At 56.8% G+C, this 16,830-nt stretch overlaps 2 protein-coding genes across 3 annotated transcripts; one reads left to right on the top strand and one right to left on the bottom strand.

The window, feature by feature from the left end:
- Positions 1-2,245: 2,245 nt before the first annotated feature.
- Positions 2,246-12,007, bottom strand: LOC121339409 (T-lymphocyte surface antigen Ly-9-like). 2 transcript variants are annotated; one of them, XM_041411150.1, is made up of 9 exons: positions 11,885-12,007; positions 9,356-9,574; positions 6,641-6,934; positions 6,296-6,565; positions 5,680-5,790; positions 5,465-5,509; positions 4,562-4,611; positions 4,071-4,193; positions 2,246-3,940 (listed from the first exon to the last, which is right to left on the bottom strand). In XM_041411150.1, the coding sequence occupies exons 2-9, from the start codon at positions 9,408-9,410 to the stop codon at positions 3,887-3,889; spliced, it is 1,002 nt and encodes a 333-aa protein (XP_041267084.1). In that variant the 5' UTR covers positions 9,411-9,574; positions 11,885-12,007; the 3' UTR covers positions 2,246-3,886. The 2 variants fall into 2 exon arrangements, with proteins under 2 accessions (XP_041267084.1, XP_041267085.1); XM_041411151.1 differs by having other exon boundaries at positions 4,071-4,154.
- On the top strand, positions 11,616-14,895 carry LOC121339410 (SLAM family member 8-like). Its single transcript, XM_041411152.1, has 4 exons — positions 11,616-11,984; positions 12,384-12,704; positions 13,463-13,717; positions 14,576-14,895. The coding sequence occupies exons 1-4, from the start codon at positions 11,912-11,914 to the stop codon at positions 14,665-14,667; spliced, it is 741 nt and encodes a 246-aa protein (XP_041267086.1). The 5' UTR covers positions 11,616-11,911; the 3' UTR covers positions 14,668-14,895.
- The last annotated feature ends 1,935 nt before the right edge of the window (positions 14,896-16,830 follow it).

Genomic DNA, 16,830 nt, shown 5'->3' with positions numbered 1-16,830 from the left:
CCAGTGTCCCCTCAGGGGACGTGGGACAGAGTTTGGGGACATGGCCAGAGGGTGAGAGGTCAGGAGGGGCCCCAAAAGGAAATTCTGGGAAAGAGGAGAGGGAGGGAAATCCCGGGAATTCCGAGGGAGCGGGGACGGGATCCCAGGAGGAGCCAGAGATGTTCCAGGTGGGCTTTGGGATGGAGCCCCAGGAAATTCTGCCCCCAGAGGGTTTTGGGGCTCTGGGACAGCTCCCCAGGGAATGACCCCGGCCCCAAAACCTCCAGGAGGGTTTGGAAAACACTCCCAGAGACCGGGCTGGATTTTGGGATTTTTGGGTTGTGCCGGGGTTGGGTGGGATGATCTGGGTGGGTTTTTCCAGCTCAGGAGGTCCCAGAACTCTCCGAGGGGGCTGAGCTCGAGCAGAGCAGCGGCCCCACATCCTGTGAGGTTCACACCTCGCCCCCAAAAACAAAAACCCCAAATCTGTCAGGTTTTCACAATGGAAAATGGGGGCTGGGGCTAAGCTGAGGCTGTTCTGAAACTCAGGAGGTTTTGGGGTTGTGCCCCCCTCAGGGAATTACAAAATATCCCAAAAATATCCTGATTTGGGCATGGAACTGGGGGATGTGAGGTGGAAGGACCCACCAGGATCATCCAAGTTCCATTTGTGGCCCTGCTGAGATTAAAACCTACAAAACCAACCCAAAACGGTCCCAAAGCCCCTCCTGATGCTCCGCCAGGGTGGGCTGGGATGGATTTGGGGAGCTGGGACATCTCAGAAGACCCCAAAACCCTCCTGGGAACACAAACCAGGCTCAGCAAAGCCGGGCTCAACCCAAACCTGAGCTTAACCCCCAGGAAAAGCCCTACAGGGACCTCCCTGAGCTGCACCCGCTGCCTTCAGCCCCTTCCTCTTCCTCGTCCTCCTCACCCTCACTCCAGCCCCACACCCCGAGTCCCCCCGGCCCCACTCACCGGCCCCAGAGCAGAGCAGGGCGAGGCAGAGCCCCCCAAAGCCCCTCGGGCCCATCCTGCCGCGCCCCAGCCCCACCCCGGCCCTCGGAGCCGCCTTCCTTCCCCTTTCCCGGGCAGGAAGCGGCGGTTGGTGACAAAGGTGGTGAAATCGGGGGAGGAACGGGCAAAAACCATCCCCTGAGGTGATTTCTCCACCCCATGGAATTGTTTTTCCATCCCACAGAATCGTTTCTCCATTCCACTGAGAAATCTCATGGATCGTTTCTCCACCCCACTGGATTCATTTCCCCATCCCATGGAGCCGTTTCTCCACCCTGTGGAATTTGTTTCTCCATCCCATGGATCGTCTCTCCACCCCATGGAATTGTTTTTCCATCCCACAGAATCGTTTCTCCATTCCACGGAGAAATCTCATGGATCATTTCTCCACCCCATTGGATTCATTTCCCCATCCCATGGATCATGTCTCCACTCCATGGATCATTTCTCCACCCTGTGGAATTTTTTTCTCCACCCCACGCATTCGTTTCTCCACCTCATGGATTCATTTCCCCATCCCATGGAATTATTTTTATAATTACATATATAATATATATATTATACTATTTATTATATTAAATTTATATAAATTTATTATAAATATTAGTATATAATTATTATATAATTATACTATTTATATTAATATTATTATATTAAATTGTATATATATATTATATTTTTATATTATACATTATCAACTCCTATTGAAGAGTTTCTCCATTCCATGGAAAAATCCCATGGATTCTTTTCTCCACCCCATGGATTTATTTGCCCACCCCATGGATCATTTCTTCACCCCATGGAATCATTTTTCCATCCCATTGGATCGTTTCTCCATTCCATGGAGAAATCACATGGATTTGTTTCTCCACCCCACTGGATTGATTTCTCCATTCCATGGAATTATTTTTCCATCCCATGGATCATTTCTCCACCCCATGGATCATTTCTCCATGGGAAGGGGCAGGGAAAGGGTCGGAGGTGTGGGCAAGGAGTGGGGGAAGCTCCAGGAGTTCCCAAAATCCCTTCAGGACAATCCCTGGAGTTGTTTAAATCCCAATCCAAGCCAAGGATCGGATTTCTAGCTACAGATTTGGAGCCCCGTGGGCAAACCCCACCCCTATAAAACCAGAGTTGCTTTTAACTCAAAACAATATTCCAAATATTCAGAAACATGGGGGGAACACAGGGAAAACACAAATTTATTACAAAAAATTGTTTTATTTCCAAAAATAAAGTGCAGGCAGGAACGGCGCTGGATGTGCCTGGAATTCTTATTGCAGAGACTTCAAAGGCAGCTCAGGTGCCACCCGTGAATAATTCACCAAGGCACAGACAAAGAGCAGCGGGAAGAGGCACGGGAGGGAAGAGAATTCCCAGAATTCCGGAGGCATTGGAAAATCCAGGCCAGTTCCTGGGTTTGGGGCGATTTCTGCCATTTTCAGGTGGATTTGGGGAGCAGAGGAAGAGGGAAATTTGTCCCGTGCTCCCTGCTCGGGTCCTTGTCCCCCAGCACGGTGCACGTTCCAAAGGAATTCATTCTCCTCCCAGAGATTGCTGCTGAGATCCCCAAATTCCTGCTGGGATTCCCAAATTCCTGCTGGGATCCCTGAATTCCTGCTGGGATTCCAAAATTCCTGCTGGGAATCCTCCCAGCTCCAGCAGCCCAAATCCCTCACCCAGAATCCAAACCCCACATGCAAACACACCCAAGTCGCTCTCCGTGTCCCGTTTTCCCTCAGATCCACCCCAAATCCCGGATCCCAAATCCCGAACCCTGGCCCTGCAGGGATTGGTGGGGCTGAGGGTTTTTGGGGGAGGGGAGCGCTGTAAAATTTAGAAGTTTCTGGGGTTGGGAAAGGGAACAGGTGCTGAAACCACACGAGCTTTGACACGGCAACATCGCTTCTTGTTGTTCCGTTTCAACTTCCTGGCGTTATTTTTGGTTGTTTTCAGCCCTGCAAGAAGCTGAAGTTTTTGCAAGGCTCAAAATGCAGCAGAAGAGGGGGGAAAAAATAATTTACAAATAAGTAATTTACAAAAAAAAAAAAAATTATTTGCAAAAAATTAGTTTCCAAATGTTCCCTGAGCTAATTCCTCCCTTAAAAATGTGGTTTTAACCCAAAAAGGGGCTGGTTTGGAGCCCCCATCCCTGGATGTGTCCAAGGAATGCATTGGATGTTGGTCTGGGTGACCAGGATTGGTCCCAGGTTGGAATTGGTGGTCCTGGAGGTCTTTTCCACCTCCAGGAATTCCGGGATTCCGTGGAAAAACCCTTTTAAGAGTCTCCTCCAGCCTGTCTGGGAGTCCCCGCAGCTTTGGCAGAGTTTTGTCCAGAATTCTGGTGGGAGATGGTGGGAAAAGGAGCCTGAATCCCACGGAGCCGCCAAAAACATGGAGAAAGTTCCCAAAAATCCTCCCTGAAATCCCAAAGAGAGGGAAACTGAGGCAGCAGAGATGAGGGGGGGAAGGGAGATTCCAGGAGGGGGAGATCCGTGAGATCCAGGTCTGGAGCAGGATTGGGAATGCTGGAGCTGTTCCAGAGGCGCCTTGTGGGGTCCATCCACCTGGCCGGGGAGTGGAGAGCCTTTAAACCAGTTCCAGATCCTTCTAAATCAGTTCCAGATCCTTCTAAGCCAGTTCCAGGTCCTTTAAAACCAGTTCCAGCTTCTTCTAAATCAGTTCTGGTTTCTTCTAAACCAGTTCCAGCTTATTCTAAATCAGTTTTGGTTTCTTGTAAACCAGGTCCAGACTCATTAAAATAGCTTCAGACCTTTAAATCACTTCCAGATATTTTAAACCAGTTTCATGTTCTTAAACCAGGTCCTTTAAACCAGTTTATTATCCTTTAAACCGGTTCTAGGTCCTTCTAGACGGGTTCTAGGTCCTTCTAGACCAGCTCCAGGCCGGTCACGGCGGCGTTTTCCGCCGTGCCATCATCCGCCTGCAAGGACAGAGGGACACAAGCTTGGTTTGGGGTCGTGGGGGCTGACCCCAGCCTTGGAGAGATCCAGGGTTTGGTTGAAGGCTCTGGACCCTCTGTGCCCACCCCGGCCCGGCGTCTCCCAGCTCACCTGCTCCGGACGCTTGACCAGGGAATAAATGGTTGTGGCGGATCCCCCGTCCCCGGGTTTGGCTTTCATTCCGTTAGGGACGCCCTGGGGCAAGACGATTTTTAAGTGTTTTACGGCTCGTTGCTGGAAAAAAAAAGACCCCAAATCCAGAGATCCCGCAAAGATCCGCCTCTGGAGGTGTTGCCCCATCCCGAGTCCAGGCTGGAGCATCCTGGGACAGTGGGAAGTGTCCCCGCCCATGGAATGGGAAGATTTTAAGCTCCCTCCCAAGCCCAAAATCCCATTTCTCTCTGATCCCTCCAAAACTGAGGTTTTGAGGCTGGGCACGGAGTTTTGGGCAGGTTCAGGTGCCCTTGGGCCACCTCCAGCTGTGGCTCATCCTGTTTGGAATTCTCAAAAGGAGCCAGGGATTGTCCAGCTGTCCCCAGGGGGTCCCCACGGTGTCCCCGGGGCGTCCCCAACCCCGGAGAGGACGCGGATCCTGGACTCACCTGCTGGGAAGGGCCCACCTCGGCGTACACGGTCGTGTAGTCAGTGGCCGCTGCAATTGGGGGAAAAAGCGTGAATTTGGCGATTTGGGAGGCAGGGAATGCCCCTGGGTGCTCCTGGCTGGGGAATGAGGGAATCCCAACCTCAGGAGCTCAGGCTTGGGTAAAACCTCGAGCCCAAAGCCCCTCGGAGCTGCAGGAGGTGGGGATTGCTCCTAATCCCACCCTCCCTGGCGCTGTGGGGTTGGGATGAACTTCCAGCACCAAGGACAGGGAAAATCCACCCTTTTTTTGGTTTAAATCCCAAATTCCTGGCTGCTTCTTGGAGGACAAAATCCATTTGTTTCTCCTTCATGTGATCCCCCCATTGCTCATGGAACAGAGAAGGGAAAGGGGGATTTAAATCCCTTAAAATCCCATTTTTGGGTCTAAATTTCCCATTGGAATTCCTGGACTTTGGTCTGGGTGTCCAGGTGGGGATCAAGCACAGCTTGGACTCGGTGGTCCTGGAGAGATTTTCCAACTTTGGGGATTCTGGAATTCTAGGCTGGACTCACCCTGAGTCACTGAGTGGAATTCCTGGCTTTTTCCCCCAAATGTCTCCTGCCAGCTTTTATTTTTCCCCAAATTCCCTCTTTTTTTCATGATCCCATGGCTGCTCCCCCAGCTCCCTGTTGGTGGTCTGGGATGAAGTTTTCCAGCAAAAATGGAGGGAAAATGGGATTTCAGGAATCTGGGATCATTTCCTGGGATCAGCCCCTCCCACTCCCCACCGGGACAGAGGGGTCGGGGTCCTTCAGCTCCGATCCCAAACCACAGCACTGGGGATGATTCCCCTGGTCCTAAATGCAATTCCCTGGCTATTCCCACCAGGAAAAAGGGCAGAGAACTGCCCCAAAATCCCACCTGTGTCCGCAGGGTTGGAATTGGAGAGACGGAATTTCCCCCAGCCTGAGGGAGATGAGACAGAATCAGAACTCCAAATCAACCCCAAATCCATCCCAAATCAACCCCAAATCCGCCCCAAACCCACCCCAAATCTGGCCCATCATGGCTCCATCCCCCATCCCAGGTCCCACCTCCTGCTTCCCAGGGTTCCAGGGATTGTTTTCCACCCTCACCTTTGGATTTCCCCAAGAACACGAGGCAAAACAATAAAAACGCCGTGACTAAAATCCCGACTACGATGACGATCCCGCCCCTGACCCCGACCTGGCTGCTGGAGAGGGCACCTGGAAAAGGGAGAAGATGCAGAAGATCCCAGGGAAGTGGGATCAGCCCACCCCGACGTTCCCATCCCACCCAAACTTCAACATTCCCATCCCATCCCAACATTCCCATCCCATCCCATCCCATCCCATCCCATCCCATCATCAACATTCCCATGTTTCTCAGGGAATCAGGGCCAGCCCATCCCAACCCCAACATTCCCGTGTTTCCCAGGGGATCAGGACCAACCCATCCCAACCCCAACATTCCCGTGTTTCCCAGGGGATCAGGACCAGCCCATCCCAGCCCCAACATTCCCTTCCCATCCCATCCCATCCCAACCCCATCCCATCCCAACCCCAACATTCCCGTGTTTCTCAGGAAATCAGGATCAGCCCATTCCAACCCCAACATTCCCGTGTTTCTCAGGGAATCGGGATCAACCCATCCCAACCCCAACATTCCCGTGTTTCCCAGGGGATCAGGACCAGCCCATCCCACCTCTCCCCACCTGTCCCCAGCTCTCACCTGAGCAGAGCACCCCGGGGGTGGTGACAGTGACATTCCTGCTGCTGACGGGGTTCCGTGCCGTGCACGTCAGCGGCTCCGGCTCCTCCCGGGCTGATTCGTTCACCCGCAGCACCACGGAGCCCCCGTCCCGCGGCTGATCCCGCACCCTCCAGCTGTAGGAGACGTTCCCGAGGCCGGCGCCGGGCGCGGAGCAGCGCAGGGAGAAGCTGCAGCTCCCGTCCGAGCAGTTCTGGGCCTCGCACGTCACCGTGGGCTCTGCCAGCTCCCCTGGGGGCACCGGGGTGTCACAAACCTCTCTTTTTGGGTAAAAAAACCCCCCAAAACAGCACTAAAGGCACCTACCAAACACCTGGAGGTTGAAGGTGGATGTTTTTCCATCCGTGATTACAGAGTAGGTCCCGGCATCCTCCATCCTCAGCTGGGAGATGCTGAGCGCTCGGCCCTTCTCAGAGACAGCAAAACGGGTTTCGAATTCATCTTTATAAAATACTGGTGGAGGAGGGTCTTCAACTACCACAGTAACTATGGGGTCATTCCCAAAATTCCATAGTGCTGGCTTTCTTCCTGTGTTGTGGGTGCGGAAGGTCACGGACCCACCCAGGACCCCGATCACCTCCGTGGTGTCGCTGGCGCTCGCTGGGGAGAGAAAGTGGAGAGAGAACTTGGGATGAAGGTGGGATGAAAAGCTGAGATGAAGCTGGGGCGGAGTGCTGAGTTTGGGCTGGAGGTGGGATGAAGGGTGGCTGAAGATGGGATGAAAAGGTGGGATGAAGATGGGATCCAGGTGGGATCAGGGTGGGATGAAGTTGCAGAACCCAGACACTGAAGCCCATCAGGGCTGGGGGTGTTTGAAGGCTCATGGGGGGCTCATGGAAGGGTCCCTGGGAGAAGGAAGAGCGCGAGGCCACCCCCAGGCTGAGCCCCCGCAGCCTCGTGTGCAGCCTCGTGCCAAGGACGGAGCCCGGAGGGGAACTGAGAGGGAAAGGGGAAGGAGGATTTGGAAACAGCCCGGCCTTGGACACGGCCAGGGTGGACGGGGCAGCTCCAGCACGGCTGCTCCAGGCTGAGCGCTCCCTGTGGCCGCAGGGAAGGGCCCCTCGGAAACTGCGGACTCGCTCCAACAGTTCCATGACCTTCTCATGTTGGGGGCACCAGACGTGGCAGGATCTCACCATTCCAGGTGGACTCTCACCACTCCAGACGGGATCTCACCATTCCAGGTGGACTCTCACCACTCCAGATGGGATCTCACCACTCCAGAGATGAGAACCCTCCCACACTCCTCTGGATGCAGCCCAGGACAAGGTCCAGGATCCCTCTGGATCCATCCCTTCCCTCCAGGGGCCATACCAAGACCTTGGGTCACCAATTCAAGGAGGAAAGAGTTCTTTTAGCTATTTTTGCAACTTCCCATTTCCATGAAACTGTGTCACCCAGTCTAGACTGGGAATGGAGTTTTTCTTCCCAGTTTTTCTAACAGGGAACTGATCCCGGCTCAGCCCCAAGGTTGGGCTCGGAATTTCTGTCTCACTCAGCCTCTGCGGCACGGACAGTGGAGCATCAGGAAGGGAAAAAGCTGCAGGGCAAGATAAACTCGCAGGAAAGTTGCTGAACAATGCAGCCACGGGATGGTTCACATGATAAACCCCCTCAGAGTCTGCGGGGAAGGGCTGGGGCCGAACTTTGCCCAATTTCCTTCTTTTCAGCCAGAAAACACCTCAGGATGAGACCTCCAAAAACCAACGCAGAGAGGAGCAGGAGCTGAAGGCAAAGGGGGGTGTCTGGAGAACATCTGCACCTGATCTCTCTTTTCCAGAGGGTTCCCATGGCCAGAGGAGTGGCCAGTGCATCTTTGCCCCTGGTTGCCCCATCTCTGGGAGATTGCCCAATCCTGTGGAGCCGATTCCACACATCCCCCCCTTCCTGGGGGTCCCCAAAACCACCCCAAACCCCCCACGGGCTCCTTGCCAAGGGACAAGGAACGCCTGGCACGTGCAAAAGGGCGTGAGGACGGAGCCTGGAGGTGAAAATGGAAGGGAGAAAGTTGGAGATGGCTTGGAAAGGTGGGAAAGGTTCGCTCTGAGCACCAAAGTCCCAGCTCAGGGGCCCAGCAGGACAGGGAGCTCCTGGCCAGACCTGCAGCTGCTCCTCGGAGCAGAATCGTGGAATTCTGGAGAGGTTTGGGTTGGGAGGGAACTTAAAATTGTCTCATTCCACCTCCTGGAACCTTCCAGCATCCCAGGTGGGTCCATCCTGGCCTTGGTCACTCCAGGGATGGCAATTCCATGGAATAACCTCTGCCAGGAGCTCCCGGACAGCAGCTGGCCAGAGGCTGGGCCAGAGTTGGACACCAGGGATGGACAGCAGGGATGGACAGCAGGGATGGACAGCAGGGGTGGACAGCAGATGGACAGCAGGGATGGACACCAGGGATGGACAGCAGGGATGGACAGCAGGGGTGGACAGCAGGGATGGACAGCAGGGGTGGACACCAGGGATGGACAGCAGGGATGGACACCAGGGATGGACAGCAGGGGTGGACAGCAGATGGACACCAGGGATGGACAGCAGGGATGGACAGCAGGGGTGGACAGCAGGGATGGACACCAGGGATGGACACCAGGGATGGACACCAGGGATGGACAGCAGGGGTGGACAGCAGGGATGGACAGCAGGGATGGACAGCAGAGATGGATACCAGGGATGGACAGCAGGGATGGACAGCAGGGATGGACAGCAGGGATGGACCCCAGGGATGGACAGCAGGGATGGACACCAGGGGTGGACACCAGGGATGGACAGCAGGGATGGGCAGCAGATGGACACCAGGAATGGACAGCAGGGATGGACACCAGGGATGGACAGCAGGGATGGACAGCTCTCTAGCAGCAGGTTTCCATGGCAGCAGGAGCTCCATGGCATCCCTGGATCCCAACACCAGGCACAAATCCACCCCGTGGAGCTGCTCTGGTGCTCCCACACATCCCTCAACCCCAAAAACTCCAAAAAACACCCCAAGATCTCCTTCCCACGGGACAAGGAGCACCTGGCACTCACTGGTTGGGTGGAGGAGCGTGAGGACGGCGAGAAGAGGGATCCAAAACACGGCCATGGGTGTCCGGAAACGGAGAGGATTTGAGGCAACAGCACACAAAAATTCTAGCCATGAAGAGGGAGGAGAAGAGCGCCTGCGTGGCTTTTCAGTGCCCGCATGGAGGGCAGGGCTTCCGATGTGGTTTGTGACGAAAACAACGCGTCGAGGGGGGACAGTTCACACTGAAAAGTGAAATTTGAGGTGTTCCATTTAAAGCACCCAGTTTCCATGGAAAGATGATGGTGGACCAAGAGTGTCACCTGGGCCAAGGGTGTCACCGTGGCCGTGTGGGACAAGTGGCTCAGGTGCTCCGTGGGGCCAGCCCCGGTTCTCTCAGCTCTGGCCAAAAAGGAGATGCTCCTGTCCCCTCTGTCCCGCCCAAAAGCCACCCCCGGACATGGGACAATGACAATTTTTGGGAAAGCAGCACTTCCCCAATCAGGATTATTCTGGGAAGGTCACATGCAGACGGTCGTGGTGAAATTTTGGGGTGAGGGGGAAGTGAGCTGGAGCAGATTAAAAAATTATCTTAAAATGTTCTAAAAATGTTCTTAAAGAATGGATGAAAAATCTTAAAAATAAAAACCCTGGTTCCTCTGCCCCAGCGAGGAACTGGGAGCTGCTGGACCAGACTGGTTTTGGGTGGAAGGGACCTTAAGGACAACATTTTGGGGCTGGACAGGAGATTTGGGGGTTGGAACAAGAAGGATTTTGGGGTTGGAACGGGGAGGATTTTTGGGGTTGGAACGGGGATTTTGGGGTTGTAAAGTGCATTTTGGGTTGGATATTCCTCCCCAAAGGTCCCGATCCTGCTGCTGGGGTGCCCGAGCTGGGGACAGCGGCGCCACCGCGATGTCCCCAAGTGTCCCCGGCGCTCGCTGCAAAGGGAAAGCAAAACCCCCCAACACCCGCGCCCTCCCGGGGCAATTAAAATTAATTCCCTGCGAGCTTTGGGGGCTGAGAGCGCCCACCCCCGACATGTCCTTGTCCCCTCTGCCACAGGGGTGGCCGGGGGGTGACAGCCCCGAGGGGTCCCCGCAGGGGAATCATGGAAAATCCCGAACAAAAAAGACCCTCCAGGATCACCCAAGCCACCCCAAAATCCAGAGTTTTCCCTAAAATCCATCCCGAAATCCCCCCTGGAGCAGCTCCAGCCCCTCCTCATCCTAAAGGACAAGCAGAAACGCCACCGTCGGGGCGCCGTAATTTATTCTAATGACCCTCATTTGCATATCGGGGTTAATTTGCAGCCCGCCAATCGCCGTTCCCATTTCTCCTCCCTCGCTTTTGGCGGCCCCGGGGGGGGGGACGCGGCGGTGTCACCGCAGCCAGGCGACACCCGAGCGGGACGGGGACAGCCCCGGGCCGGCCCCAAGTGGGTCAGGGCCCAGCGGGGGTCGCGGGGGTCCCTTTGTTCGCCGCCCCCCGCCCGTGGGAAGACGCCGGCGGCCGTTTGTCCCCAGCGAGGGGACAGCGGTGGCCCCAGGGAGCCGCGACAAAGGCGCCGAGTGTGGCCGGGCGGGGAGGAATCCGGGCTGGAATTCCAGCCCCTCCTCGGCGGCGTCTGGAGCGGCGACCCCAGAAAATCCCCCCGGGATTGTTTGGGGCTGGGGGAGAATTCCGGGAGCGAGCTGGGATAGAGCCCGACCTGGCCAGACAGTGGTCATCCAGTGGTCATCCAGCGTCCATCCAATGTCCATCCAGCGTCCATCCAGTGTGGCCATCCAGGGATTCCCCGGACACCTCCAGGGGTGGGGATCCCAACCCTCCCCGAGCCCCTTCTGGTGCCTCACAACCCTTTTCCCATGGAAAAATTATCCCAAATTTCCAGCCCTGGCACTGCTCGAGGCCGTTCCCTCTGATCCTGTCCCATTCCCTGGGATCAGATCCCAAATTCCCCCTGGCAGATCCCAAATCCCCCCTGGCTGCCCCCAGGCTTTGGGGTCGCTCTGGTCACCCACAGGAGGGGGAGATGTGACCCTTGGGGTCAGTGTCCCACTGGCCATGGGGTCAGTGGTGGGGGTCCTGGATGGATTTGGGGAGATTTGAGGCATTTTGGGGAGTCTGGGTAGATTTTAGGGGATTTGAGGGGTTTTGGGGAGTCTGGGTGGGTTTTGGAGGGGATTTGAGGGATTTGGGGAGTCCCAGATGGGTTTTGTTGAGGATTTGATGGATTTTGGAGGCCCCAGGTGGATTTTATTGAGGATTTGAGGGATTTGGGGTCACTCCGGTGGGGATTTGGGGGATCCGTGGGGCGCTGTGTCCCTGCCTGGCTCAGGGGCTGTCTGTGACACCCTTGTGACATTCTGTCACACCCCAAAATGTGGTTTTGGGCCCGGAACAGGAACCTCCATCACGTGGTCTCCCCCTTCCCCTTCAAGTCCCGGGTTTTGGGGTCAGGGGGGGCTCCGGCCTCGGGTGTCCTTGGGGAGCAGCTGCCCCATCAGGGGGGTCCCACGGGGGGTCCCACCCTGGGTTTGGCCGTGTCCCACCTGTGGAGGTGACGCTGGTGACAGAAGATGGTGCCGGGGCTGGCGCCGAACCTCCTCCTCTTCCTCCTCTTCCTCCTCTTCCTCCTCTTCACCGCGCCAGGTACGGGGCTGGATGAGGGGCTGGGGTGGGAACGCGGCTTCGGGGACAGCTGGGGACCTTGGGGTGAACCCACCCTGTCCCCACAAGGTGCCACCACCGGGTCCCTCCCCACCGGAGCCACCCCGCCCGGAGGGGACAGACTGCCCCCCGTGGAGTCCCAAAAAAAAATGGAAATGAGGGAAAAATTCACCCCGGAGGGATTTGGGGTGGGAAAATTCAAAATGCTGGTCCTGCCCCTCTTCATACCAAGGGCTCCGGAAAGGGCCGAGTTGTTTCAGTTTTATTTTTGACATTTGAGTGACAATTCCAGGCGTTTTGAACGTGTCTGGAATTCCAGGTGGGATGAGACCTGGGGAAGGACCAGCCACCCAACTCCCCCATCCCAAATTTTTTTGGCAGCCTGGGCAGAAGAACCCCCACCCTCGGAGGTGACCGGAGCCGTGGGCGGGGTGGCCTTTCTGAACCCCCGCAGCCCCCAAAATCCCTTAAAATACTCCCAAATCCACTGGCGCTGGGAAAACCAGCTGAGAATCGCGGGCAGGAAACGGGGGGAGGAGCCCACGTACCCCCCGAGCCGCTTTCGGGGCCGCCTGGAGCTCCTGGACAACAGCACCCTCAAAATGAGCCCCCTGGGCCTCGGGGACAGCGGCGAGTACCGCCTGTACCTGGAGGACGACACGGGCAGGGAGAGCATCCAGAAGGTCCAGCTGAAGGTCTACGGTGAGTTTGGGGACAGGGAATTGTCCCACAGCCCCACGGGGGGGTTGGGGACGATGTGATGTCCTTGAGAGATTGTCCCAGAGCCCCACGGGGGGGTAGGGGAACGTTGTGACATCCTGGGGGTTGTCCAAGAACCTCATGGGGACCTCGTGACATCCTGGGGGTTGTCCCAGTGCCCCACAGGGACATTGTGACACCCTGGTTGTCCAAGAATCCCATGGGGACACTGTCCCAGAGCTCCAGGGGGACTCGGTGCCACCCTGGCACTGTCCCAGAGCTCCAGAGGGACTCGGTGCCATCCTGGCACTGTCCCAGAGCTCCAGGGGGACTCGGTGCCACCCTGGCACTGTCCCAGAGCTCCAGAGGGACTCGGTGCCACCCTGGCACTGTCCCAGAGCTCCAGGGGGACTCGGTGCCACCCTGGGCACTGTCCCAGAGCTCCAGGGGGACATTGTGCCACCCTGGCACTGTCCCAGAGCTCCGGGGGGACTCGGTGCCATCCTGGGCACTGTCCCAGAGCTCCAGAGGGACTCGGTGCCATCCTGGCACTGTCCCAGAGCTCCGGGGGGACTCGGTGCCATCCTGGGCACTGTCCCAGAGCTCCAGGGGGACATTGTGCCATCCTGGCACTGTCCCAGAGCTCCAGAGGGACTCGGTGCCACCCTGGCACTGTCCCAGAGCTCCAGGGGGACTCGGTGCCACCCTGGCACTGTCCCAGAGCTCCAGAGGTCTCGGTGCCAGCCCGGCCTCTCCTGCAGACCTGGTCCCGAAGCCCCGCGTGACGGCCACCACCAACGGTGACCCCCAGCAGTGCAACGCCACCCTGAGCTGCTCCGTGGGCCTCCAAGGGGTCACCTACGAGTGGATCCCACCCCCGAAGCCCCTGATGAAGGAGGGCCCGGTCCTAGAGGTCTCCTTCAACCCCTCGGTGGACACCTACGTGTGCAGGGTCAGCAACCCCGTGTCCTCCAGCAATGCCTCGCTGACCTTCCGGCCCCCCTGCAGCTGGACAGGTACGGCCACGGCCGGACACGGCGCCGGGGAGGGCTGGCCTGGGCTTTGGGGTGTCCCCAGAGGGGTTTGGGGGGCATCTGGGGGCTCTCAGAGCGATCCCACGGAGTTGTTTGGGTTGGGAAGGAGCTCTGAGGTCATTGGTCCAATGTGGGGCTGACCCTGCCTGGTCATCCAGGGGGATCTCCAGGGGTTCCTGGGACACCCCCAGGGATGGACATCCCAAACCTCCCTGGGGCTGACCCTGCCTGGTCATCCAGGGGGATCTCCAGGGGTTCCTGGGACACCCCCAGGGATGGACATCCCAAACCTCCCTGGGGCTGACCCTGCCTGGTCATCCAGGGGGATCTCCAGGGGTTCCTGGGACACCCCCAGGGATGGACATCCCAAACCTCCCTGGGGCTGACCCTGCCTGGTCATCCAGGGGGATCTCCAGGGGTTCCTGGGACACCCCCAGGGATGGACATCCCAAACCTCCCTGAGCCCCTTCCAAAGCCTTTTCCCCATTTCCAGGAGGAATTTCCCCAAATTTCTCACCCTGAGCCTCTCCTGGCACAGCTCAAGGCCGTTCCTCTGTCCTGATTTTGGATTCCACCCCAAAATTGACTCCACTGTGGTGCTGGAGGATCCCTGAACCCCAAAACTGAGCCCAGGGGGACTCTGGAGATCCCTGAACCCCCAAAATGACCCCATGGGGTACTGGGGAGGTCCCTGAACCCCAAAATCAGCCAGGGGGGTCCCTGCGCCCCCCAAAATGATCCCTGGGAGCAGATCCCAGTCCCAAGGTGGATCCCAGGGGTGGGGGATCCCTTCTCCCTCCTCCCATGGCTTTGGGGTCCATCTCCTGTCTCTGCCTCCAGATGAGTCCTCGTCCGTCACCCGTGCCACGCCCAGCGCCCTGGTGGCCCTGGGACACCTCATCCTCCTCTTCCTCCTGCTCGCCGTGGCTTGAGGACCCCGCGGGTGACGCCCCCGGTCACCTCCTCACCTTCCACCACCACGGGACCAACGCCCGGACGAAGATCCCGGAATCCTCCGGGCGCGGAAAAACGCGGCCGCGCGAGGGAGCGGAATGGGATCGTTCCGTTTGTGGTTAATTTGGAAACTCTCCCCGCCCCTCACCCCAAAACCTGCGGGGAGCCCCGATCTCAGCCTTCCCCGGGGTTCCCTGGAATTTTGGGGGATCCTCTTTTGTTGGGATGGCCTTTGGTGCTCCCTGGGTTTGGGGTCGGTTTTGGATTTCCCAAATGTTACTTTGCACATTAAATTCTACCCTGAACACCACATTTTTAGGATTTTCTGGATTTTTTCCATGGGCTGGGACATCCCACAGCTCAGGGATCGGGGGATGATGGAAGAAGCTCGGAGATGTTTCCCCCCAGCTCCGTTTTTGGGGACAAAATCCCTCCCTTTGTCCCCCAGAGGAGGATCTGGCTCTGGAGGGTGGGACACGGATCCGGAGGGGTGGGAAGAAATCTCGGGAATGATGGAGATGATCCCTCAGCCTCTAAGAAAAACCTGGAAAAGTTTGGGATGCTCCCAGCCCCACCAACACAGCCCAAAAAAGAAGAAATATAGGGGATTTCACCTCCATAAATCCCAAAAAAAATCCACTTTAAGCAAAGATTCCCAAAGATTCCTTGGAATCATCCAAGGGTCAACAGACACCTCCTTGGAAAATTCCAAATAATTCCAGGCCCATCTGCCGAGTGTCTCGGGATAATTCCTGATTCTTGGATGATGATTTTAACACCAAAGTTGATTTTTCCAGTGATTTTCCCCCCTTGGAAATCATTTTTTGGGGTCTTGATCCATTCCCATGTGGAGATTTTGAGCTTTTATTCCACTTATAAAATCCAGGATATTAAAAAAAAAAAAAAAACAAACTCTAACCTCCCTGGGGCTGACCCTGCCTGGTCATCCAGGGGGATCTCCAGGGGTTCCTGGGACACCCCCAGGGATGGACACCCCGAACCTCCCTGGGGCTGACCCTGCCTGGTCATCCAGGGGGATCTCCAGGGGTTCCTGGGACACCCCCAGGGATGGACATCCCAAACCTCCCTGAGCCCCTTCCAAAGCCTTTTCCCCATTTCCAGGAGGAATTTCCCCAAATTTCTCACCCTGAGCCTCTCCTGGCACAGCTCAAGGCCGTTCCTCTGTCCTGATTTTGGATTCCACCCCAAAATTGACTCCACTGTGGTGCTGGAGGATCCCTGAACCCCAAAACTGAGCCCAGGGGGACTCTGGAGATCCCTGAACCCCCAAAATGACCCCATGGGGTACTGGGGAGGTCCCTGAACCCCAAAATCAGCCAGGGGGGTCCCTGCGCCCCCCAAAATGATCCCTGGGAGCAGATCCCAGTCCCAAGGTGGATCCCAGGGGTGGGGGATCCCTTCTCCCTCCTCCCATGGCTTTGGGGTCCATCTCCTGTCTCTGCCTCCAGATGAGTCCTCGTCCGTCACCCGTGCCACGCCCAGCGCCCTGGTGGCCCTGGGACACCTCATCCTCCTCTTCCTCCTGCTCGCCGTGGCTTGAGGACCCCGCGGGTGACGCCCCCGGTCACCTCCTCACCTTCCACCACCACGGGACCAACGCCCGGACGAAGATCCCGGAATCCTCCGGGCGCGGAAAAACGCGGCCGCGCGAGGGAGCGGAATGGCCGGGATCGTTCCGTTTGTGGTTAATCTGGAAACCCTCCCCGCCCCTCACCCCAAAACCTGCGGGGAGCCCCGATCTCAGCCTTCCCCGGGGTTCCCTGGAATTTTGGGGGATCCTCTTTTGTTGGGATGGCCTTTGGTGCTCCCTGGGTTTGGGGTCGGTTTTGGATTTCCCAAATGTTGCTTTGCACATTAAATTCCACCCTGAACACCACATTTTTAGGATTTTCTGGATTTTTTCCATGGGCTGGGACATCCCACAGCTCAGGGATCGGGGGATGATGGAAGAAGCTCGGAGATGTTTCCCCCCAGCTCCGTTTTTGGGGACAAAATCCCTCCCTTTGTCCCCCAGAGGAGGATCTGGCTCTGGAGGGTGGGACACGGATCCGGAGGGGTGGGAAGAAATCTCGGGAATGATGGAGATGATCCCTCAGCCTCTAAGAAAAACCTGGAAAAGT

The sequence above is a fragment of the Onychostruthus taczanowskii genome, unplaced genomic scaffold, assembly GCF_017590055.1.
Source record: "Onychostruthus taczanowskii isolate IOZ18803 unplaced genomic scaffold, ASM1759005v1 scaffold346, whole genome shotgun sequence".
Classification (NCBI taxonomy): Eukaryota; Metazoa; Chordata; class Aves; order Passeriformes; family Passeridae; genus Onychostruthus; species Onychostruthus taczanowskii.
Note: the sequence above shows the minus strand (reverse complement) of the source record. Positions and strands in the feature narration are given on the sequence as shown.

Excerpts from the sequence above, each read along its gene's own strand:
- LOC121339409 (XM_041411150.1), bottom strand. The coding sequence starts at position 9,410 with ATGGCCGTGTTTTGGATCCCTCTTCTCGCCGTCCTCACGCTCCTCCAC. Across the intron at positions 6,935-9,355 it reads CACGCTCCTCCACCCAACCA|CGAGCGCCAGCGACACCACG; the intron begins GTGAGTGCCAGG and ends TTCTCTCCCCAG. Across the intron at positions 4,612-5,464 it reads TTCCAACCCTGCGGACACAG|CGGCCACTGACTACACGACC; the intron begins GTGGGATTTTGG and ends CCCCAATTGCAG.
- LOC121339410 (XM_041411152.1), top strand. The coding sequence starts at position 11,912 with ATGGTGCCGGGGCTGGCGCCGAACCTCCTCCTCTTCCTCCTCTTCCTC. Across the intron at positions 12,705-13,462 it reads GGTCCAGCTGAAGGTCTACG|ACCTGGTCCCGAAGCCCCGC; the intron begins GTGAGTTTGGGG and ends CCTCTCCTGCAG. Across the intron at positions 13,718-14,575 it reads GCCCCCCTGCAGCTGGACAG|ATGAGTCCTCGTCCGTCACC; the intron begins GTACGGCCACGG and ends CTCTGCCTCCAG.